Source organism: Nestor notabilis, unplaced genomic scaffold, assembly GCF_000696875.1.
Source record: "Nestor notabilis isolate BGI_N333 unplaced genomic scaffold, ASM69687v1 scaffold1294, whole genome shotgun sequence".
Taxonomy (NCBI): Eukaryota; Metazoa; Chordata; class Aves; order Psittaciformes; family Psittacidae; genus Nestor; species Nestor notabilis.
Genome location: NW_009925829.1, coordinates 12,788 through 35,433, shown reverse-complemented (window position 1 = coordinate 35,433; position 22,646 = coordinate 12,788). Strand labels below are relative to the sequence as shown.

The window sequence follows — 22,646 nt, the reverse complement described above, 5'->3', positions numbered from 1 at the left end:
GAAACCAGACTACATCATAGTAGCAAGTAGGGATAACTAATGTATTTATGACGGATCTTGTGAATTGCTCAAAACTAAACATATATTCTAAGTTTCCTTATGCTAGGAATTGATCAATGGAACTGCTTAAACTCAGCTACTGTGGCAAACTCCAAAGGACTGTTTGGAATCTGCTTTGAGATAAAAGTGGAATTTCTTCTGCTTTGTTTTGATATTACCACCATACAGAATATCGATCTGTTCTACATTTTTCTTTCAAGAGTGGTGACAGTTTTTAGGAAAACTCTATACAAACATGCAAATACATTGTTCTGTTGGGCTTAAGGGGTAACACATACCATACATGTAATAAATATTGCTACCACTATGACCCGGTTGTAGCTACAAAATGGAGAAAAATTACTTCCAGATAAACCCCATTTCAACAAGATACATTTAGAGTCTGTGATAATTTCTATTGATATAAACTATTAACATTATTTATTAGCATTGTGAAGTCCAGTTAAACTGTTCATTTTGAGAAGACAGAATGTGTGACTGAATACCTGTATCAGAAATAAATCTCTAATGATTTAACCATAGTACTACTACATGAACTGCTGCTCCTATTGAAGAAACCAGATGGATTAGAGATTAAAAGAGATTCCCTATGTAAAGGTTTGTGAAGTATAACCTTCAAAACGCTTTTGTTCGTACACTATTCATCATTAGTAATCTTAGACAGTATTTGCCACTCTGTACTCCCTTTCATCATTGGGCTGTAGTTGGACCACTACACTTTCTTCGTTTGTTCCATTTTCTGCATCACTGCTATCAATATTGTCATTGTCATCTTCCTCATATTCTGAGGACTCAGTCATGTTCTGATGGGAATGAGATTCTGACAGAGCCCCAAATGACTGAGTACTAACTGAGGCTAAAGGTCTAAGCAAGGGAGTGTTTTCAGATACTTCGTTCTCTTCTTGACTACTGTCTGTTTCAGAGTCAGAGTCCCCCTGAGAAGGGACCACTTTCTGCTTACATACAGGACATGTTTTTTTTGTTTTTGTCAGCCACGGGTCCACACACTTGCAGTGATACGCTGTTAGAAAACAAAATACAAGTCCATCATTATCTAAGTGAAAAGGACAAGGAAACCTGCTTAGTTGTCTTTATGCTTCGTAACACAAGAGAATTTTAGAATTTACCTCAGAGAATTTTAGACATAAGTCTGTTGGCATGTAGACTGTCTATCCTTCTGTACAAAACACCTAATAGATTATGATCTTGGCCATGCAGATATATGCAATAAATACTTATTTCCTCTACTGAACAAACCTGAGAGCAATCCTGCAACAGGCATGTTTGACAAAATAAGCTTTAAAAGCTGCTTGATGATCTATACTCATCTTGCAGCAAACATGCCCACCATCATTATCCCCATAGTGCCTCTAACTTCCACTGAGATATATTGAAGCACCTTGTTATTAAATAAAATCACCACATAATTTTGCGGGTATTAAGTTAGTCCTACAGTTGGCACTGCAACTAGACTGGCCTTGTTTAAAAAAATAAAAAAAATAATAAATCTGAAAGTGTCTTACTTAGGGTATTAAAAACTTAGCTCTGCTTATTAACAGAGACTTGTATCTGGCAAAGAGCATGTTGTGTTTAGTATGTGTTAGAACCCACTAGTAGCATGCTTTCCATGAAAACTGACTGTAGTGGGGTTTTTTTTGTCAGCAATCTTTGATACTGGTGATTGGGTTTCATTAACTTTGCAGTCCCTAGCTGGGATGCTATATAGATGCTATGGATCTGTTCTTTCTCTTCCAAGAACTCTTTGTCAGCCTGTTTTGAAATTTTTATGACTAGAATCTACAAAGCTCAGTCTGTCACCTGTTGTGTTGACTGTGGATGTAAGGCTGTAACATCAGTTGCCTCTTTTTTAAAATCTATTAGTGATGTGGTATTTGCTGTTGCAGTGCTTAGTAAGAGCAGGAATCTAATGAGGAAAATGCTGGGTAAAACTGCCTCCAGTCAAAATGCCTGTAATACAGTTAATGGACTGGGGAGGCAGAGAGGGGTCTCAAGCTAGGAAGGATGAATCTATCATGATAAGAGTTGACACAGCTTTTATAAAAAAAACAAAAAACAAAAAAAAAAAAATATTTTTAGAGCTGCTCTTGGGCCCAGGCCTCTTCAATACTTCTAGGTAGAAGCTCTTAAATGCTTCTTGTAATTGCATGCACTTAAAAGCAGTCTCATCTCGTGGATAGACACACACATGACTACTAGATACACCTTTTGCAGTGGGCTGTATTTGAGAGAGACTGTTCAGACAGTATAGTATTTTTCTTGTCACAGTAAAAATATTCTGCTATATTTCTGCAGTGACAACACTGATTTCCAAGTGCAGTCAAGGCAGTCGTCTATACAGCTTCAGGCTACAGGACAGACTATATCCCCATATCCAATGTGTAAGTCACTAATATCTGAATTATGTTTATACGGTTTGTCTTGGAGAAAGCAAAAGCCTACTTTTTTTTTTTTTTAAATGTAGAAAGTAACTCTGGAATGTGTTTCCCCATTAAATACAGACATTTAGGGTACAGTGTTAAACCCAGATACTCTTTCATGTGTAAATCCAAATAAAACCACAAAAACGGGAATGAGCCTTTTCTGCATTTAAAAAGAAAAAAGTTTGCTCTTTTCCCAATTTGTACATACACTCCTGCATATTAGCAAAAATAAATTTTATAAATCAAACAACAAACAAATTCACTGTGGGGTTTAGATGTGGCGTTTTAAAGAGCTGTTTTAATACAAATACTAAACCTAACATACAGCTGCTTACCATGAGAACATGGAAGGATTCTGAGCTTGTCTCCATCCTCATATTCATCCAGACAAATGGCACATACATCATACTCATCTCCTGCAGCACATAAGTAAGAATCAGTTTAATAGATTTGCAACAGACCTTTGCAAACACATGCATACAGGTTCTCTTGCTGAGCTTCACATGCTGAAGAAACTGCTGCTCTTCCCTGTCCATGTAAGGGGCAGGTTCTTTGAAGCTATATAGTTGACTGCTGTATTTCTCCCCTTACTTATTAGGACTACAGTTCATTCACTTTCCCTTCAGGTTAATAAAAATGTTTTAAACTATGTGAAGCACTATATCTATAATATTCATTCATTTTTATAAAACAAAAAAAAAATTCCTGTTTCATTTTTATCAAGGGCTTTTACACAACACTGTCCTTTTTACCAATCAAATTTCCTAAAGATGCTGGCCCTCTAAAGTTTGCAGTTACACTGCAGCTTATGTCCTTCTCATAACCCGAGTTCATCAGTTATAAAAAAAATTGAGAAAAAACAGAGTGCACTGGTTGGCCACTACAGTGTTCCTAGTGTGATACAACTGGGGAAAAAGAAAAATGCAACAGTAGAAAGCACCAAAGAGTAGTCTTTCCAGAAGCATTAAGACATAAATACAGACATTTAGGGTACAGTGTTAAACCCAGATATTCTTTCATGTGTACATCCAAATAAAAACACAAAAATGGGAATGAGCCTTTTCTGCATTTGAAAAGAAAAAAGTTTGCTCCAGGAGTCTGTAATGTGGCCACTTGAATCCTCAAAAGATTAATTCAAACAGAAACAAAGAAAGAATATTATGATCACATAACAGAGAAACTATCATACAAGAAGACTAAAATAGAACAGGTGTTTTTTATAGAAATATTTCAAGGATGAAAAGGGACTCAGCTTTCTCTACCAACAATATAGAGGAGCAATACCACCCAGAGAAGCTGGGGCAGGGTAGAGGTGGGAAGAGCTATCATCAGACCAGGAATTGTTAGGTTGGAAGTGAAAAGAAAGAAGACAATGGAGAGAACAAAGCCCAGATCCCCCAATTCCTAAGACTGCCAGTTACTAGTTTGTATTATTAAAGGTGAGTAGTGCAAAGTACATATTTTAAAATAAAACAGTAGCTACATTTCATTTCATAAGGAGCCCTATTTTATGGTATGTATTGTGAATACTTACCTGATCAAACCCTGAGAGGGACATAAGCAGTGAAAGGGTACCTGTCACTATTTGGCCCCCTTGCTTTGACATGAGCTGGGTTGAGTATCTGTTCAGCTGGAAAAGTTCTGGCCATGTGCTCAAAGCCACTGTATATGCAAAAGTTGGTGAACTCTTCTTTCATACATCTCTCGCAACTTAAGACACATCCACTGCTGCAACTCACTGTTTCCAGATGGTACTTCTCCTATTATGCCATTAGCACTTCATTTAAACAAATGAAACTTACTGTCTTAGTACCGTCCAGTACTGCACTGTCTCTTCACAAGCAGCTGCTTGCTAGGGCTGCGCTCTCCCAACCATGAAGTGTTGTTTAGATGTCCAAACTACAGTGTACCAGAAAAAAAATTAGCCTGGTTCAGCCTACCTCTCCCCCTATTAAGTCTTCCCTGTCACAGGGACAGAAGCCCATGTGCCAGCAGGCTAAACTGCAAGCTTTCCTATCGCTTGACTGACATGTCTGGTTGAGGGACTGGTTAGCTACATGGTCAAGTGATCCAATGCATATTTGTACATCCTATCACAAGGGCAGTCATCTGCTCAACATGTGGTGCTAGTGTGCCTGCATCGTGGTTATATGCTTTGTGATAGGAAAGGCACCAGTGATAAAAGACTGGACAGGAAAAAAAGACTGCCCAAAGGAGGACAACCCAGACACACCCTGCAATATCCCAAAGAACTATGTCACTCCCTGCATATTTTGATATTTTGGCTAAGTATTCATAACAGCAGTCCTAGACCAAGTCTGCCTGTTCCCAATCTGTAGCATCTTCACAGCTGCTTCTTAACATCCTAGTGCACAGCAGTTCACATTTCACCATCTTTGGGGGCTAGCTAAGACACTGGGTCTTACCATACAGCAGAGGAGCTAGGGAAATAAGGACATGTAGGTCCCACGAGAAAGAATATGTGCAGAGAAGGTTCACCCTCTCACATACCAAAATACCAATGGGAAAAGACATACAGCAAGGCAGTGACCCCCATAAGAGAAATGAAGTCCCATGATCTTGTCACCGCAAGGTAAAAGAAAGAAGGGCTGAGATACTGTATCTTGTTCCCAGTGCCCCTCAGGGCAGCCTTCCCCATCTCCTTCCAATTCCTTCAAAATTCCACCTAACCTGAGCCCCATCCATCCCACAAGTGTTACCTCATCAGTTATCCTCACAACTCTAATTCTCTGCTCCCATACCCCTCAGCATCACCTTAATCCTCTCTCAGTAAACTTCTGTCAAGTCTTTTCCTGATTATCTGCTGCACTAAAACTTCATTGCTGCATATCACTCCAAGGCTTGACATTGGAGAGGTCAGATTTAAATGCTTAAGACTGACATGTGCAAGGGCTAGAGTTAATAGCCACAAGAATGTCTTCACATACTTAGCTCACCTTTCAACATGCACATCACCCACAATAACCTGTGACACAGCACAATTTAGCACAAATTTACAGGGGTTTTTTTAATACCAAATCCTATATTGCTTCCCAAAGCACTTTCCAGATTACATACATGAGACTGACATCGCAGTTCACACTCCAGGCTTGTTCAAAAGAGTTGATGTGATATACAATACCCAAGTTGTCAAAGTGTTGCTTTGGGGAAAAGGTGGAAATAATGAGGCAGATTTCAGTAGTGTGTAGCTACAGCAGGCCTGCACTTGGGTCATAAGCTTACTCTACATTATTAAGAAGGAATGCAAATGAAGGAAGCAGGCAGATTTTTGCACTACTCAGTAGAGATGTTCTTTCAACACAAAAGCCTGTGATGAAACTGCATGGCAGGTGAGAGTTTCCGGAAACTCAGTTCAAAATTCATTTTGATACCATCCTGCTAAACCCAATGCTTTTCTACAGATGGCAAAATTAACTAATTAGGTACTTAGAGGCAGTTTTCAAAGAAAAACTTAGTTTTCATAATGTAACCCAGCATGGTTCTGTATCTATTTAGTACAAGTAAGGAGACCAAGTACATCAGAATAGGAAAACCAAGAGCTCTGCATCAGCATCAAAGGAGCTGAGCTTTCCAAGAAAGCTGCAGAAAGTTAACAGAAGTAACACCAGAGGTACAGAAGATGAACAGCCATTGTCAGCTCAAATTTCAAGTATTACATGAAACTCAGTTTTCAGAGAAAGAGGATCAGCAAAATTAAGTTGTTCAGCAACAGATGTGGCAAAGATGTACTACTTTTCTGTTCATGTGTTCAGAATAAGATCATTAATAAAGCACAAAAGTTAAAAATTCAAAGTTCTAAAAAGCAACTTGACCAGGATTTTTCATCAAGTTTGTAACAATATACTTCACTGAGAAAAATAAAACTTTCTCTGCAAATGTAAAAAAACTCAAATAAAATCCAACACAAAAATACTTAAGCATTTTTAATTCCAAAATGCAGGATACTGTCAGTCAAATGCAGTGTAACAGTTTTTCCAATTTAGTCTGTAAACAATCTTTAACCTGCATGATTAGTCTTGATCATGCTTAAATACTTTCTCATTAAAAAAAAATAATTAAAAAACGTACTGAAGAGTTACAGTAGTAGCCTAGTAGTATTCATATATCCACATAGAAATAACTGTACCCTCAGATTTTAAATAAGGACACACCTTGTACTCCACATTACCAGACCAAGGGATGCACTCCTCTGCTTTGATTCAGGATTTCTGCAAGCTTTCTTTTTAAGATGATGTTATCATAAAAGTGAGCTAAGAACTGAGCCAGCTCTTTAACAATCGGGCTGTTTAATTTATCTGAATTTGTGGTTAGCTGCATTAGTAGCATGTGCTTTCTGCATCATTCCAATATCAAAATACCATTGACTATGATGTAAAAAAATAAAAATCATACAGGATTGGTTTTTGTAGCTCAGGAAACACAGAATCCTATATTGTTGTGCACACAATTCTCTGAAGGCTATAGCAACGTACATTCGGTAGATTTACAAATTTTCAGTATAAAGCATGTTCTATCCTGGGCTTTTCTAAAGGTGCTGTCATTTTTTTAAAAAAATACATACAACACGTGATGGTGTTTATCTGGAATTTCCCTTCTGTGGGGTGGAAGATATGGAATAGGATCTTATGCAGGATCGTGACTGTCTCATGTTGCTGTTTCTCCGCTCCTCCCCCCCCCCAAAAAAAAGAAAAAAGAGACTTCCATAATTCAAAAGTACTACAAACAAAATTGACATCTATTAAAGATGAAAGCAGGAAAAACCATAAAGCATGTGAAGGGCTCTCCATTGTGGTACTAGGTCTGTATTTGGAAGGCAGTAGGGGAAGCCTACATGCATACAATTATTTTCTTGCCTCATTCACAAGACTTGCTCTTGTATTCCCTGTACAACCTCAACTCCCCTAATAGGCAAATGAATGCAAAACAAGCCCTCTTATTTTACCAAAATACTGGATACACTTGATTACTTCTGTTTTATGATCGCCCTGACAGAATTTATACTGAATCTATATTTTGCCTGTGCTAACACTTGCACTTTAAAACAACATAAACATCTAACTTCCCGTCTTTCCAAAGGTATAAACCCAACAAAACATTTTAAACAGTACTCAATTATACAGCAGATACAAGGCACATAAGATGTCCTTCAAAGGCAAGTTCTTCACATTATTAAAAGCATTTCTTTATTTGTGGGTGTTAAGATAGATGCCAAGAACTATTCATGCCTATGTAATAACAGACTGATCTCTCATGCAGTAAGATCTTGTGCTAATGCCTAGCTTCTCCATTATTATAGGTAACAGCCAGTAGCACGGGTACAATTAACAAAGACACAGCAAATTGCTTAAATTACAGATTTACTAAAGCTAGTGGTTTGACAGGGAAAAAAGAATGGAAGCAAGACTGCAAAGATAAGTGAAGGAGCACATCTGCGAAGTGCTTCACTATCAGCTAAGGTGAATTATGGAGGTAAGTACATATGCAGTAATTACACTGCTTTAATCAAAAACATTTTTAAACTAGAAAGGTAATAAAAGGAACATTAATGCAAAAAAATAAAATCATAATATTGATAGAGCATTGTAACATTAAGTATTCGGCTTCCACAAGAGCACTGCAAAGTAGTAAATATGCCAACTCTTAGTTTATAGGGATGGAAAAGACAATGGATGGAGATTATTTTATCTTAGTGTGCAAAAAATCAGAGTAGAAGTTGCAACTCAGGACCTCCTAGTTCATAGGTCTATTCTTCAAGTATCAGAAATCCATAATTAAAACCAAATTCTCATCTGTTTCCCCAAAGATAAATTCCAAGGGCTTCTGTGGTGGCACAGAAGTCTGAAATGTGGTTCATGTTACTTTTGTAAATATATATTATTCAAAATAAAGGTAGAGCTGATGACCACCACTGGAAAATAACACACTGGAAATTTGGCATTTCAAAATAAGCACAGTTGACATGAGAACCAGTTTTCCTGATTGTTCCTATACAACAGGAGAAGATAAAGGGAAAGCAAGAGAAAAAAAAAAAAACCCTACCTCATGGGCAAGTAGGAAAAGTCAGTGATTAAATGGAGCCCATTACTGCCAGACCTATATCACTGGCATATGAGTTTTCATCTAATGTAACACAGTGAAGTATTTCAGCTATAGTTTTTTTTAAAGAAAATTGCTTCCTCTTTTGCTATGACATTCCTTCTCTCTGTTGCTTCTATTAGTCAAACCACATTTATGGATCATTTATAATCAGCACATTATCATCATGTTCAACACAGAAATGAATGTTAACCATCAGTCACTACTGTCAAGGGCATCATCACTCAGAGAAAATGAAAATAAAAAAACCCCCACATTCTAGTAATATTTCTGTCCTTTTTTCCCCCCACTAGTCATTCAACCTGTATAAGAAATACCAGAAAAATGATAGCACACTCCTCTTGAGTAGGCTTATCTCACTAAGACATCCCCACACAAATGAACATCACATTCAGAAAAAAATGACACAATGGCAAAGCATCACATCCAGGTAAATACAGACAAACTTTTCTAGTAATGCTGATCCTTTGTGACGACATGCCCCTCAAAGAACAGATTTAATTTCTAAAAGAGACACTTTGCAGACATTTTTTTCTGAAATACCTATTCGTGTACTTTAGAAGCTGACTCAGAACCACCAAAAATCGGGGAAAAAGTATGGAAACTGCTACAAGTTACCTGGAAGGCCAGACTGCTGCTTGGGTCAGGCTGGGTATCGGTCGGTGGGTGGTGAGCAATTATATTCTCTCCCCTTGTTATTTCCCTTATCATTATTATTATTGGTGTTAGCAGTAGTACTTTTGCATTATACCTTAGTTACTGCACTGCTCTTATCTCCGGCTGGACTTAAAACATGACAGTATCTTACTTAAATAAACTGTGTATGAAAAGTCTTTAGTATTATTTTTTGGCTACTTGGCACATACAAATTAAGTACTTTCAGAATCAACCATCCACATATATGTGCACTTCTGAACAATGAAAAATGCAAAAATAAACCAGCCAAGATCAGCAGACCTTATGACTTGTTTTCTCTATTAGACCATAAGTGTACTGTGCAGTTAAGCAGAGAGGTCAGTAATGATCAGTTATACTCCCACTTGCAGGGGAAAAAAAAATAATTTAGGAATACACAGTAAACTGCAGAACTACATTTACTCTGGAGCAGATTTTTAGAAAGCCTTGAGATACCTCTATTCTCTGCTATTGCTCAATCATATATATCAATCTGCACTTATCTTAAGTGCATAGAAATTCAGTATGCAATATTAAAAATATGCATTTACTTAAAATGACATGTACTCTTACAGCTTATTATTTGTCACATATATTGGGGCTTTATTCCATGTGTGTATGAAGCATCTCAAAGCTGACTGCTAAAGTAAAGCTCTTTTTTCACCTAACTAAACAGCTTCATTTTTAGAAGTCTCGTGGCTGTAGCAACTCCCAAATTCTAGATTCTTTATCAGGTATCTAACCGCTCACTTGGGATCCTAACTCTTCGACACTCGATGTAGAAAAAAATTGATCTGTTAATTTTTAATATCTTAATGATATGCCCACACATTTCTTCCTTTTGCAGCATTCCATCTTCACTAAATTTACGATATTTTCTTTTCTACAGGAGTGAGGTTACACTGTAATTTCATTGCTGTTAAAATCTAAAAAGTCTTTTCAGTCTTTGCTACATTCCATTTTAGTTAAGCAAATGTGGAAATAATATTATGCATTTCTGAAAAATAAATTCTACAGCAAGTATAAATTCACATCTCAGCTATAATTCTGAATATTCAGATTTGCCAATGATCAAGTTGTAGGCACATTAAATGGATGTCTTCTTTTTACGTGTTCACTTCTGTTATAAAGACATCATGCAAAAGATATAAACCCCCACTGACTTTTGTGTGACCCAACTGTAATCCATTTTTTAAGGAACACAACAGTCAAAAAAAATCCACCAGTATAGAAAACACAGAGTACATTACATTCTGTGGAATTATCCAAAGGCAAGGCTTGTTGATTCAGACTTTGCAAAGATAGTCAATGCCACATTTTTTTGTTTCTGCATCTGCTGCTCATTACAGAAATACTAAGTGCCTGATCTAAAGCCTTTTGAAATCAGCAAAAAATTTCCACGTGTTACAGTGGTATTTGACTTAAATCCTATTTAGAGATTATTCATGTATTTTCTGTGTTAACAACTATTCAGGTATGCCAGAGTGCAATCCCCCATACAGAACAACCATATTCATTACATTATCATTTGCCTATCAACCTATTACATTCTAGACAACCACTAAAGCCAGCTTTCTTTTAAAAACCTTTTTACAGTGAAACCGTTTATTAATCAGTTCTTGATATTAAAAACAAGGTAAGAAAGAAGAAACTGTATCTATGGTGTCTTAGCTTTAGTAGTTGACTAACATTTCAATACAAATGGATTTTTAAGAATACACTGGAGACAAAAAGAAAATCCAGCATTCCTGAAAATAGGATTATAGTCCACAGGAGTTAGTTTCACCTTTCCTTCCAAAGCAAAAGGTTAAGGTTGTTTGGATATAACATCAAGAGGACTGAAGTGAATGGACTGTGCAATAATGTCCTGAGAAAGCATATGTTTCACAAAGAAACATGAAGCGATGTATTTTCATTGTAATCGGTAAAGGTAACATACTGCAAGTACTAGGTCAAATTTGTTTAGTAAAACAACTTAAAGTAATGGAAGAGATTAATTTCACAGCAGTAGAACCAAAGTGATCATTTGCTTAAAGAAACTGAAATCCTAGGTGAACAAATAAGCTTTTTGTTCTATTTTTCATAAGCCACTGAATGCAGTGGCTACCTAGAGGTTTACAGCTAGGTTACTTTACAATGACTGACAGAGCTCCAGACAATTCATATGGTGTAAGATTCAGCAAAAGAAAAGAGGAATGAGAATGAGGAAAACAGTGATAAGATATTTTCATACACTGGCTACTCAGTCACATAATTCTGAGATTTTCAGTTGATTGTGTACATCTGTAGTAAGACATCAATTGACCTTCTTGAAGTAACTTTTTCCTTGAAAATTTCTCTTTAAAGTAGAATATAATTTACTTTGTATTTTTATTCTAATTTGATGTCACAGGGAATCAATAAGAGGAAAAAAATTAATATTAGCTTTATCGGCTTATGATAATTTTTCAGGGTTAATTTTAAATCCCTACCATTGTAGCAAGGTTCAGTCAACCCTGCAGAAGAAAACGCTTTTTTTTTTTTCTTGAGGCTAACATTGCACAAACACTGTACTGCTCAAATTGAACATCTGCTTTGCACAAAGTGAGAGCGATGCCATGAATAATGCAAGTTGCCTTTATCAGGGGCAAAGAACAGTAAGTCGTTCTATCCTTGAATCCAGGCATATCCCCTAACATGGTCTTTGTGCCTCAGAAAATACCCTCTTTGACACGTGTTATGTGGTAATTGTTTCAATTAAGTACTTTTCCCACCTTCTCCTCTCATGCCTTGCAATAGTTTGTATGAATGAACTATCAGATAGTAAAATGGTTGCACATCTAAAAAAAACCAAAATGAAGTAGCAGACTTTTTTCCTACTTCTAAGGAGTAGACTACAACAGAGAAGGAATTACAGCAGCTTTTCTATTTCACTGAATAAAGTAACAGCTTTGTTTCTCACCTTGTCATTAGATATAGCATAAAAATAAATCACTACAAAGAATCACAACAGCAAGTATTTTGGCATTAAATTTAAATCTCTCTTGCCCTCACAGAAGTATGGTGATTGAATAAAGGACCACTCCTCTGGAAAAATCAGATAAACTATATCCACAAGATAGTTTTGGTTTATAGTCTCCTCCATGTCAGGCAATTTATGTACCACTAGTATCTCAGTTTCCAGACAATAACAGAGCTGGAGGAGTTCCAAATAATGGAAATAACGCATTAGTAACCGACTGCTGTAGTCATTGTTAATGACAGCACAACAAGGAATTTTTGTGGAATTTCTGTACCGATTCTGTGGTATCTTAACCAACATTATAATTCTCAGCCAGAGTCTGCATGTGGTGTCTGTTCTGCTTCAGTTACAGAAATATTAAAACTCTTCTACTTCAGTCAGAACAGGGTCAAGTCAAATATTATGTGTGCTTTCACGCCAAACTCTATCTCAAGCATACTCAAAATTATCTCCAAAACTACAACCCCCCTCAATTTAGAGGGTTTTTTGGTGTTAAAAACAAAGGGGTCTAATTAGTTAGACAAAGAATGATTCACTTACCTTTCTTAAATTTATGTACAGGAATTTTCTTAAGCTGATCCTTCCTAAGCCGATTCCTTCTTGCTCTGTGTCTGTCTTGCACAAATTTTGTTATCTGGAAACATGGAAGACAAAATGAAAAGTTAAAGCAGTAAAAGAACTATAAAACTATTTTGCTTTATGAGTCTACACAGTAAGTTAGTCAAATGGGAATCCCAGCTCAAACTGAATCACCACTTCCCTTGCCTGAACTCAAGGTTGAAGCCAAACAAGCCTAAAAGAAGTTTTCAGTGACCATGACACTTGAAGCTGAAAATACAGAAGCTTTTTTTTGAAAAGAAACGTTAGAAAAAAAAAAAATCATCTATACTACATAAAATAATGGCCATTGCTGCAATCCTCTATCAAAGCCCATGTACAGTGGGATGGCACATTTCAACACAAAACACAATTAATTGAGTGGTTTTGCTTACAGTTTTAGATTATTACAGCTCTCTTAAGGTATTCCCATGTTCATCAGAACTGTTTTCAAAATATCTACATGTAGTCTAGGGAGGATTAAAGGGGTTACTTCAAGCCATAGTTAGTTGCTGTCTTCAACTATAAGGAAGACACTTTCCATTTTCTTAATAGTCCCTAATGCTATTTCTGTTCAGTTTCTAATTCTAGTATCTGTGATACAACTTTTTTTTCCCCCCAACGACAAACAAGCAAAGGGCCTTAAACAAAGCATACACACTAACAAGTCTTTTGAAATTTGCAGAAGTGCTCTACACCTACCCATGCTGTCAGTAACATAAACAAGAAGAGAGTACTAATATTATAAACTGCATTAACATCTCTCACTTTAAGAATCCCTAAAAAGCATTGGTATACTTTACAACAGGTTATTTTTAAAAAAGCATGAGTGTATGTATATTAAGCACAAACACTATTAGGAACATTTGAAAGTGTAATTGGTTTTGACAAAATAAAATTTATTCTTTTGCACCACCCCTGTCTTCACTTTTTAAGCATATTTGGATGTAAACTGTTTGTTCAGATGCTTTTTACCCCAGCGCAGTAAGCTGCATGCATAAACTGCAGTTTTATTTCTGTAATTCATGTATTTAGTAACTGTGAAAGAGTCTCAGATTAATTTCTTAGTTAAAAACAAGATTTCCTGAAAGAAGCAGGGCCAAAACCACAAATGGATGAGGACCAAATTAAACCTGACTGTAGTATCATTACTTCATGCGCACTCAAATCCTGTGTCGAACCTAAACCATTCTGTGATTTAATGGCTCCTGCTAAGAGAACTCACTTATGTCCTAAAGACAAACACTTTAAAAATTTGTTTAGCTCAGTCCTGTAGCACTTGTAAATGCCACTTTTGATGCAGAAAACTGCTGTTTTCATAGTGAGGGAAACACCTGCAATTCTAAGGAGACACAGTCTTCCAGCGGGATTAGCACTGTGTTATGTAGCTCTAGTTCCTTGCTGAAGTGATTGGTGCAAATTAGTCTGTAATTTAGTTCATTTATTTACCTGTAGATAACAGCACTGAAGTCCAGCAACTAACTTAATTAAAAACAAAAGCAGCTGAACTGGTGAAAAACTTTGAAGCAAAATATGAAGAAATATTCTCAGAGTAAAAGCAATCTCTTATTTCATAATTTCCATGGTAGTGGTCATGATGAAAGTCAAGCTCACACTCCTCATAACAACAGTATTCACATCTCTCCTCCTTCATTAATTTTCTCTTCAATGGTAACATTCTAAATTGTTGTTTAAACAAGAGACCCCATAAATATTCTTATCACCTTCATTTCCTTATCAGTATCCTTCTCAAAAATTACAGATCAGGGCTTCATACCGTATTTTGATAAGGTGCAAAGCCAGTACTTATGATTTTCAAACTGATATTGAAGTCCCTTTCACAGCATTCTTCATTCCATTTCTTAGATTACTTGTATTTTATTTCAATTTTCAACTTAGGAGTACTATAAGCAGATTACTAGTGATGCTCAAGTTAGAGTACTCATGGTCTTGGAACAGATGTTCATGGAATATTATCCCTGGTAATGGCTCTCCTTTAGAAATACCCTCTCTCCTTACCTCAAAGCGCTGACCTTCAGGATACAAAGGCTATACGTTCACCCAATTAACTGAGACAAAGTCCTCCAATCAAGGTTATTACCAGAAGGTCAGACAAAGCATTGGTGAATTTTACATCATCTCTAGCTGACCACTTCTGTTTTCTTTTCAGAGAGTTGCTGCAATTCTGATTGTGACAAATATGCCCAAGATTGCCAATGAAATACATAACTTGCAGTGAAAAAAAACACTAACAAATAAATATTTTAATAAAATGCTATAGAATAGTTGATGCATTACTTGATTTTTATCAAAAAGTAAAATAATCAATTGGTCAGAGACCAGCACAGATTCCAAGAAGTGGGATGCCAAGTATTCTGAAATAATAAAGGTTAAATAGCACAGGTATATAGAGGAGACACATGCCCAGTTGAGAACCTCTATAGGTACTGTATATGCTGTAAGATATATGCAGTATGCTGTAACATGTTCCGAGCTTGCTGATCCATTACTACACTTGCAGTAATAAATGGCGTTGTGGAACAAGAGACTAATGTTTATCATGCAGTACAAGGTTGTTAAATTTGGACAGACTCTCAGCATATGAGAGCACAAGGACAGGTCATTATGGGACGAAAAAGAAAGAACAACATTGAGGACAACTCTTTTTAAGTAGTTATATGCCAGATAGAACATCCTAAGGGCTCCTGATATCCCTTTACCAAAATTCTGCACCTGTTTATTTTACTAAAAAATAAAGGATTACAGGTATAGGTAAGTACAGTTCACAGAGCTTTTGCTGTTATCACAGAATGGTTAGAGTTGGAAAGGACCTTAAGATTATCTCCCGCTAGACCAGGTTCCTTAAGGCCTTGTTCAACCTGGCCTTGAACACCGCCAGGGACAAAGCATTTACCACTTCTTTGAGCAACTTGTTCTAGTGTCTCACCACCCTCACAGTAAAGAACTTCTTCCTTATATCTAATCTAAACTTCCCCTGTTGCAGTTTGAACCCAGTACCCCTTGTCCTATTGCTACAGTCCCTGATGAAGAGTCCCTCTCCAGTATCCTTGTAAGCCTCCTTCAGACACTGGAAGGCTGCTATGAGGTCTCCACGCAGCCTTCTCTTCTCCAGGCTGAACAGCCCCAACTTTCTCAGCCTGTCTTTGTATGGGAGATGCTCCAGCTCCCTTATCATCCTTGTGGCCCTCTCTGGACTTGCTCCAGCAGTTCCATGTCCTTCTTATGTTGGGGACACCAGAACTGTACATAGAACTGCACACAGAACTGCAAGTAGGGTCTCACAAGAGCAGAGTAGAGGGGCAGGATCACCTCCTTCGACCTTTACTTCCTTTACTGTATCCCTTCATTTAACTTTAGTAAATGATAGATCATTTATGATCATTTGTTTGAAAGAAAAAATGTTATTAAAAGACGTAACTTACCATAAATATGACGATGAGAATAAGACAAATCCCTACTATTATTAAGAAAGGGATTAAGTAGTACTCCAAAGGAAGACTGAACTCTGGGATTAACACAACATGGCCACTGTGGGGAGAAAAAGGTAACACTTTCTAAACAGGTTAGCATTTAACAAACAATGAATTAAAGAGTAAATACCATGAAAAAAAACCAAACAACAACCCTACTGAAATAAAGCTTTATCACTAGACACACTAAAGGAATACCTATCTATGCACAAAAACATAGAAAATTCAGCTGATAGCCACATAATGTAAAGACAACAACAAATGAAAGGATAAAACAATGTTTCTTTGAACATTTTTGGAGTCAAAACTACTTACTGACTTCAATCATAAATACATCTAAAGCAACCAGGAAAACAATCTCAAAGCTGCTTTGATACAAGAATAAGAAAGACGTAACACAGAATCATAGAATAGTTAGGGCTGGAAAGGACCTTAAGATTATCTAATTCCAACCCCCATGTCATGGGCAGGGACACTACACACTAAACATGACGATCAAAACTCTGCCAAAACATATTGTGAAATCTTTCTTATTTACTAAAGTTTTCTGGGTTATACAAAACGTTTAGTTTCAAATCGTGAAGCATAGTAAAGTGCACCCTCTGTCCTCCAAGAAGTCAATAAATTACAGTACAGTAACCAGAAGTCTTCCTAGAGAACCTGATACTGATGCTTGGCAACTGGATATCTGAACACCAGTATGTATTGATACTTGAGGAAGTAAAATGCCATTATTATTCTGTCAGAAACACCTGAGAAGGTACAATGCATAAAAGTGTTAGTAGTTCTATAACCACTACTCATGCAGAATAACACTTATCAAGTAGTTTCATCAACAAGGCTCTGATTTACTCAGTGAAAGGACAAACCTAAAGAAGCAAGATTGTTAGACTAATAGCACAAAACACACCTCCTTTCCCATTCTATTCAAGATACATTTTTCAACCATCTTGTTCTCACAGTACTTTTCAAGCTCAAAAGCACAACAGAAGCAGTGCAAACCTAATCATGCATGCTGTTAGAATCATCTTAAATGCTTCCTACAGGTTCATCTAACATAGGAAGTTAACTGTGAGTTTTTCTAGAGCTATTAATAAAGGATGATTTTTCCCCACCCCCAAAGACCAGCATCTGACTTCAGTGGGAACTGACATACATTGTAAGAACAACACACCCTTAGATCTGAAATACACATACTATCACAATTTCTGTGATTCCTAGATCATTAGCTAAAGTCATGTTTAATGCTATATGAAAACAGAGGAGTAGCATTTCCTAAATAGATGGTAACCTTCCTGCAGGAAATAAATTTACATTAATTTTTTAAATCTTTTCTGCCCATTGCTTTCAGGCACACAGTTGTACCTGAAATACCTATAGCCCCTATCATCACAGCATCCTATTTTAAACCCATAAATATTCAAAAGAGGCAATGACTTAATGCAAGCAGTAACAAAGCTGCATGAGAGGTAACTTACCCCTTTTCATAAGTAAATTCTTCTTTAAGAGAATTAGCTGACGTCTCACCAATAAAGACAGAAGGAATGTCAATCTTTTTTAAAACCTCAACTGTATTTAAAAAAGGCAGGAATAAACCCATTATTATGCAGACACTCTATGGGCATTCTTAAGATAAGAATTTAACATTATTAGACTATGACAACATGAAGACGTTTTAATATAATGACATACAGACTGATATATGTACATACTATATCTTCACAACACATAAGAAGTTGTAATATTTTTCCTACAAAGTATCTTGGTATTTTATTGTAGGTATAGAAATCAAAGTTCTTACTGCAATATTTAAAGGGAACATAAAACTAAAATATTTTTACAAAAGAAGAATCATCAGAGTAAGCTTAACCAGATCATCACTCTTATTCAGAGACTTGGTAAGTCACATCTCCACTGATTTCCAAAATTTCTGGAAACTTATGATTTTGTGATCTGTTACTGCTAATTTTAATTAATCTTTCTTCCCTCCTTTTCACCCTAATCATAAGGGAACATACTGGAAACAGCTGTGGCTAGAAAAGGTCAAAAAGAAGGAAGAAGAGAATGAATAAATGCCAGATTTTTATTTCAGTCTCAAGAAACTGAGTGCAACTGTCTCCTCCCCCTTCTCTGCTTAATAGCGAAGGTAATAAGAAGCTCAAAAGATGCAGCACAAATGAAAAACATTGAAAGATAAATCCCATTATTGTAGAAAACCTTCTCCTCAGCTTCACTAGATAATATTGATTTGTGCCTCTGACTTAGGCTTCACATTTAAGGGCCAAAGTATCTTGAGTTTAGTTAATAGCAAAGCATTCAGGTTCCCCAATGCAAAAGCATGTATGGCTTAATGTCACCTCACACTACCCAAGTCTGCATTTGTTGTGAACTTGTTCTACATTTTGATTTCTCAGTGAAACGTGAAAATAACAGTCACATGAGTTGGGAATTCATTAAAACCACTTTCATGTAGCTTTCTGGGCTACCCAGCTGCCATTTAGTTTGCTGAAAGTTCATTTCCTAGTTTACTCAATGGTGTTTCCACTTGGAAGGACTTTTTTTGTTCTCATTTATGTTCTTGTTCCATATTGAGCAAGCTCAAAAACTAGACAAAATAAAGAAATGCCACAATGAAAGTCTTGACATCACTACAGACAAAAACCACACACCATAAAACAAAAGTTTTGACTAGATTACAAGTTTTTCTAACACATTCACTCTACATAAGATTAAAATTGGAACAATTAGCATCAGAAGATGGTGCACTGGTCCCTCAAGATTCTTTTGCCAACTTAAAAACTGAAAATATGTACATGTAATACGTATTCATATTTGTCCGAGGGAACAGAAAAGGTGCACAACAGTGCAACCACAATATGGAACTACTATCAAATATTAAAAAGTAGTATTTTAAAGTTTTATTTCCTTCCAATAGAGTAGTTGAATTTTATTATATTATAATTAATAATGAATATTATTATATTATAATTAAGAACACATCAAGTATTTTCCACATCAGTCATACAAATCTATCTCAAATTTAACAGTTTAACCTAGAACAGCTGAACTAAAATTTAAAGGAAAACCAAAAGAAACACCCAGAGAACGCACAAGCTTGGTGCAACAAATACCACGCACGTAGGCACACACACTCTTATGCAAGTATCTCCTATTTTAAAATGTTAAAAGGAAGATTTCTGGTTGGGGTGGATTTTGCTATGATTTTTTTTGTTGTTGTTGTGTTGTTTAGGGTTTTGTTGCTGGGTTGAGGTTTGTTGTTGTGTTGTTTATTGGGGCGGTTTGGGGGGTTCATTTGTAGGTTGTTTTGGGTTTTTTGGGTTGGTGGGTTTTTTTGGTTTTTTTTGTGGAGTTTTGTGGCTTTTTTTTTTTTTTAAGAGCGAGTCCATCATAATACTTTATGCAGATTTTAATACTGTACACTAGTGGGTGAAGTGATTTTCAAACAGGAGAGAAGAAGTGATACCTGTACTTACTGTCGTTGGATCCCATGCTTATGAGGTCATCAGAATCAACATTGTGAACTATAGCTGCCTTGTATCCAGCTCTCTGTGCATTTAAAACCTGTAAGCCATACAAAGTACTTATTAGAAAAATAACTGCTTCAAAATACTGCAAGCTGTCTGTGCTTTCTAAGACAAGGTACACTTTCAGCAAGTTCTAAATACTAGCACATTTCAAAATAAAATTATTTAATTATTCTTACACTCCTATAATGGTACTGCTTTTCCAGAAAAATCATTTAATATTGTTTGCAGACAGACATTTTTTACATATATTAAAAACAGGATTAAAAACTTTCTATGGATAGATAAAAATAATATTTAATCATAACTGAAAATAAAGCCACTATCTTTGGTAAACTAGAAATTATCATTTGATAACTTATGAAGTCATAACAAGTAGTACCTTTTCTGTGCCTTTAGAGATGTGGAATAACTAATCTGACAGCCCAGGTAACAGAAGCTTTCTCATGGAAAAGTACAAAATTACAAATATGGATACAAAACTATAAAAGCATTGCATACCAGTTACATTTCTGATATATACTGGCTTTTTCATCAATACAGACAAAGCCTAAAGACCATGTAAATGACATTTGCTGCAGTGACTATCACTAACATAAGCATAACCAAGTTACAACTGTTCATCTTAGATATTGCTTTAATGCATCCACAGCAGTATCAAAACTCATGGCAAGATCCAAAAAGCACTAGAGAACCTTGAGAAAATATGTGGGTTTCATCCTTTATTCAACTCCTGTTTAAAACTACATTAATAAGCTTGGCTATAGCTGGGTAGACTTGCTCTGAACTAAGCTAGTGTGGGGCACTAAAATGCATGAATTTACTTAAGGAGACTGCAATGCAAATACTTATGTAACAGGCAAACAATCATTAAGAACAACTGAACAGAAGATCACAGCTTTAAATGCCTTTGGAACTGGAAAACAGTTGAAGCATTTCCATATTATGGCATCACAACAACTTTATTTATCAGTCAACAAATACCACCTCCTTACAAACATACAAACAAATCTTGGCCCTACAAGAAGTCACCACCACCTCTCTTTTACAGCAGACTATCATCACCAGATCTGAAAAAACAAGGGGAAACCTGGGTGCTCTTTTTCAAGACCTCTACTCTCAAGTTAGGAGATGGGAAAATACACATGTATGTAAACACACATACACTCCCAGTTTCTCTTCTCAAGAGACAAACAAGGAGGAACATGAGTTGTAAAGCTGGAAAGCTCCCACTGATTAAAAAAAAAAAAAAAAAAAAAAGTCAAGCTTGATATATGAAAGCCTTCTTGCATGCTGCACAACAGCAAAAACAGGCAAAAAAAAGTGGGGGGGGGGCATAAGAATTTTAACTATAACAGTCAAAAGTAAGACAACAAAAGGATTAAAAGCACTGAATATCTATATCTGAGCCGGTGACACAGAATGGCAATAATGGAGTCATCATGGATAACACACAAATCAACAAGCATTGAAACTGAAGAAACACAAAAGTTTGAGTGATCTGAGCTTTAAAGTTCCCTGGTTATCACAAGTCCTTAATCCTCACAGCCACACAAATGTGCTATGGTAATTAGTGACAGTTTATACGTAGTATTCATTTTCTTGTTTGTTTGTTTTATTTCTTTGATATCATGTCCTAAATAGGTATTTATTAACTGTCCATTACACACTGAAATACATCCTTCAGGACAGATTGTAAATAATTTATATTACTTAAGGAAGTGTTTTGGTTCCCTGCGCATTTCTGCCACTTCCTTATAACACAGGCCCTTTGCTTAATTATTGGATTATAAAATCACGGTATTTCTGTAAAATCACACATAAATATGCTTTCGACCTATCAGTGGCACAGTTACTCAAATAAGAGCAACACTGACACAATCACAGCCAGGCACCTTCCACACAAGCTACCACAGGCTTAATGACACCATCCAGCTGCAAAAAGCAGTAGCAACTGCCTGTTCAATTACATTGTGAAGTTCACCCTCACTACTCAGGACCCCAAAGACAAAAGCATTAATTGTGCACCAAAAAAAGCAGCATTAAACCATTTTTAAGATACACCTAAGCAGGATGAAATACCTTCAGGAAGTGACTTCTTACTGCACAGTAACCTTACACTGTAAGAAAATGACAATCAGCTCTTTACTCAACAGTTACATGCCTCAGAGTGCCAGATTCTCTCCCTCTATGTCTAACAGCTATATTCCAAACAGCAGAACAATGTAACTGGAAAATGCAGACACCTTGGGAGTCTGCAAGGGGGGATGGTTTTTGGCATAGTAGGTATTCATACACAATAAAAATCAAGAAATAACTATGCACCTGTATTTGTAGTTTTCAACGTCAAACAGAAGACGAGATAGGACTTTGTAACAAACATCCTGTCAGTCAAGTAGCTGACATGTAATATAACTCGTATCTCAGCACACATGCCATTTCATGGCAGAAACTTCAGGGCAAAATGCTGTAGTATGTACAAAATTATATAATGCAGTATTGCAATAATATTAACACCACAAGAGTGAATTCACTTGCCAGTGAGTACATAGATATCCATGCTTGCCTTGGAACTTCTGATCCACCTTCCACCTTGCTCTTTGTTTAATGATGTGTGGGAATCCTCTTTTCCATGGATATGACATGAAATATGAAACGTAACAAAAATTCTACATATCAAGCTAGTGTGACTTAACCCTTCAAGGACTGACCATGGAAA

General features: G+C 36.3%; 1 protein-coding gene across 1 annotated transcript in view; it reads right to left on the bottom strand.

Moving 5' to 3' along the window:
- Window positions 1-22,646, bottom strand: part of RNF13 (ring finger protein 13) — a 30,604-nt gene continuing 7,958 nt past the window's right edge. The window contains exons 4-9 of the mRNA XM_010013210.1: window positions 19,877-19,964; window positions 17,861-17,951; window positions 16,335-16,440; window positions 12,835-12,928; window positions 2,837-2,917; window positions 1-1,081 (exon numbers count right to left, since the gene is read on the bottom strand). Coding sequence (XP_010011512.1) covers window positions 717-1,081; window positions 2,837-2,917; window positions 12,835-12,928; window positions 16,335-16,440; window positions 17,861-17,951; window positions 19,877-19,964 — 825 coding nt within the window. The 3' untranslated portion in view covers window positions 1-716. The remainder of the gene's footprint in view (window positions 1,082-2,836; window positions 2,918-12,834; window positions 12,929-16,334; window positions 16,441-17,860; window positions 17,952-19,876; window positions 19,965-22,646) is intronic.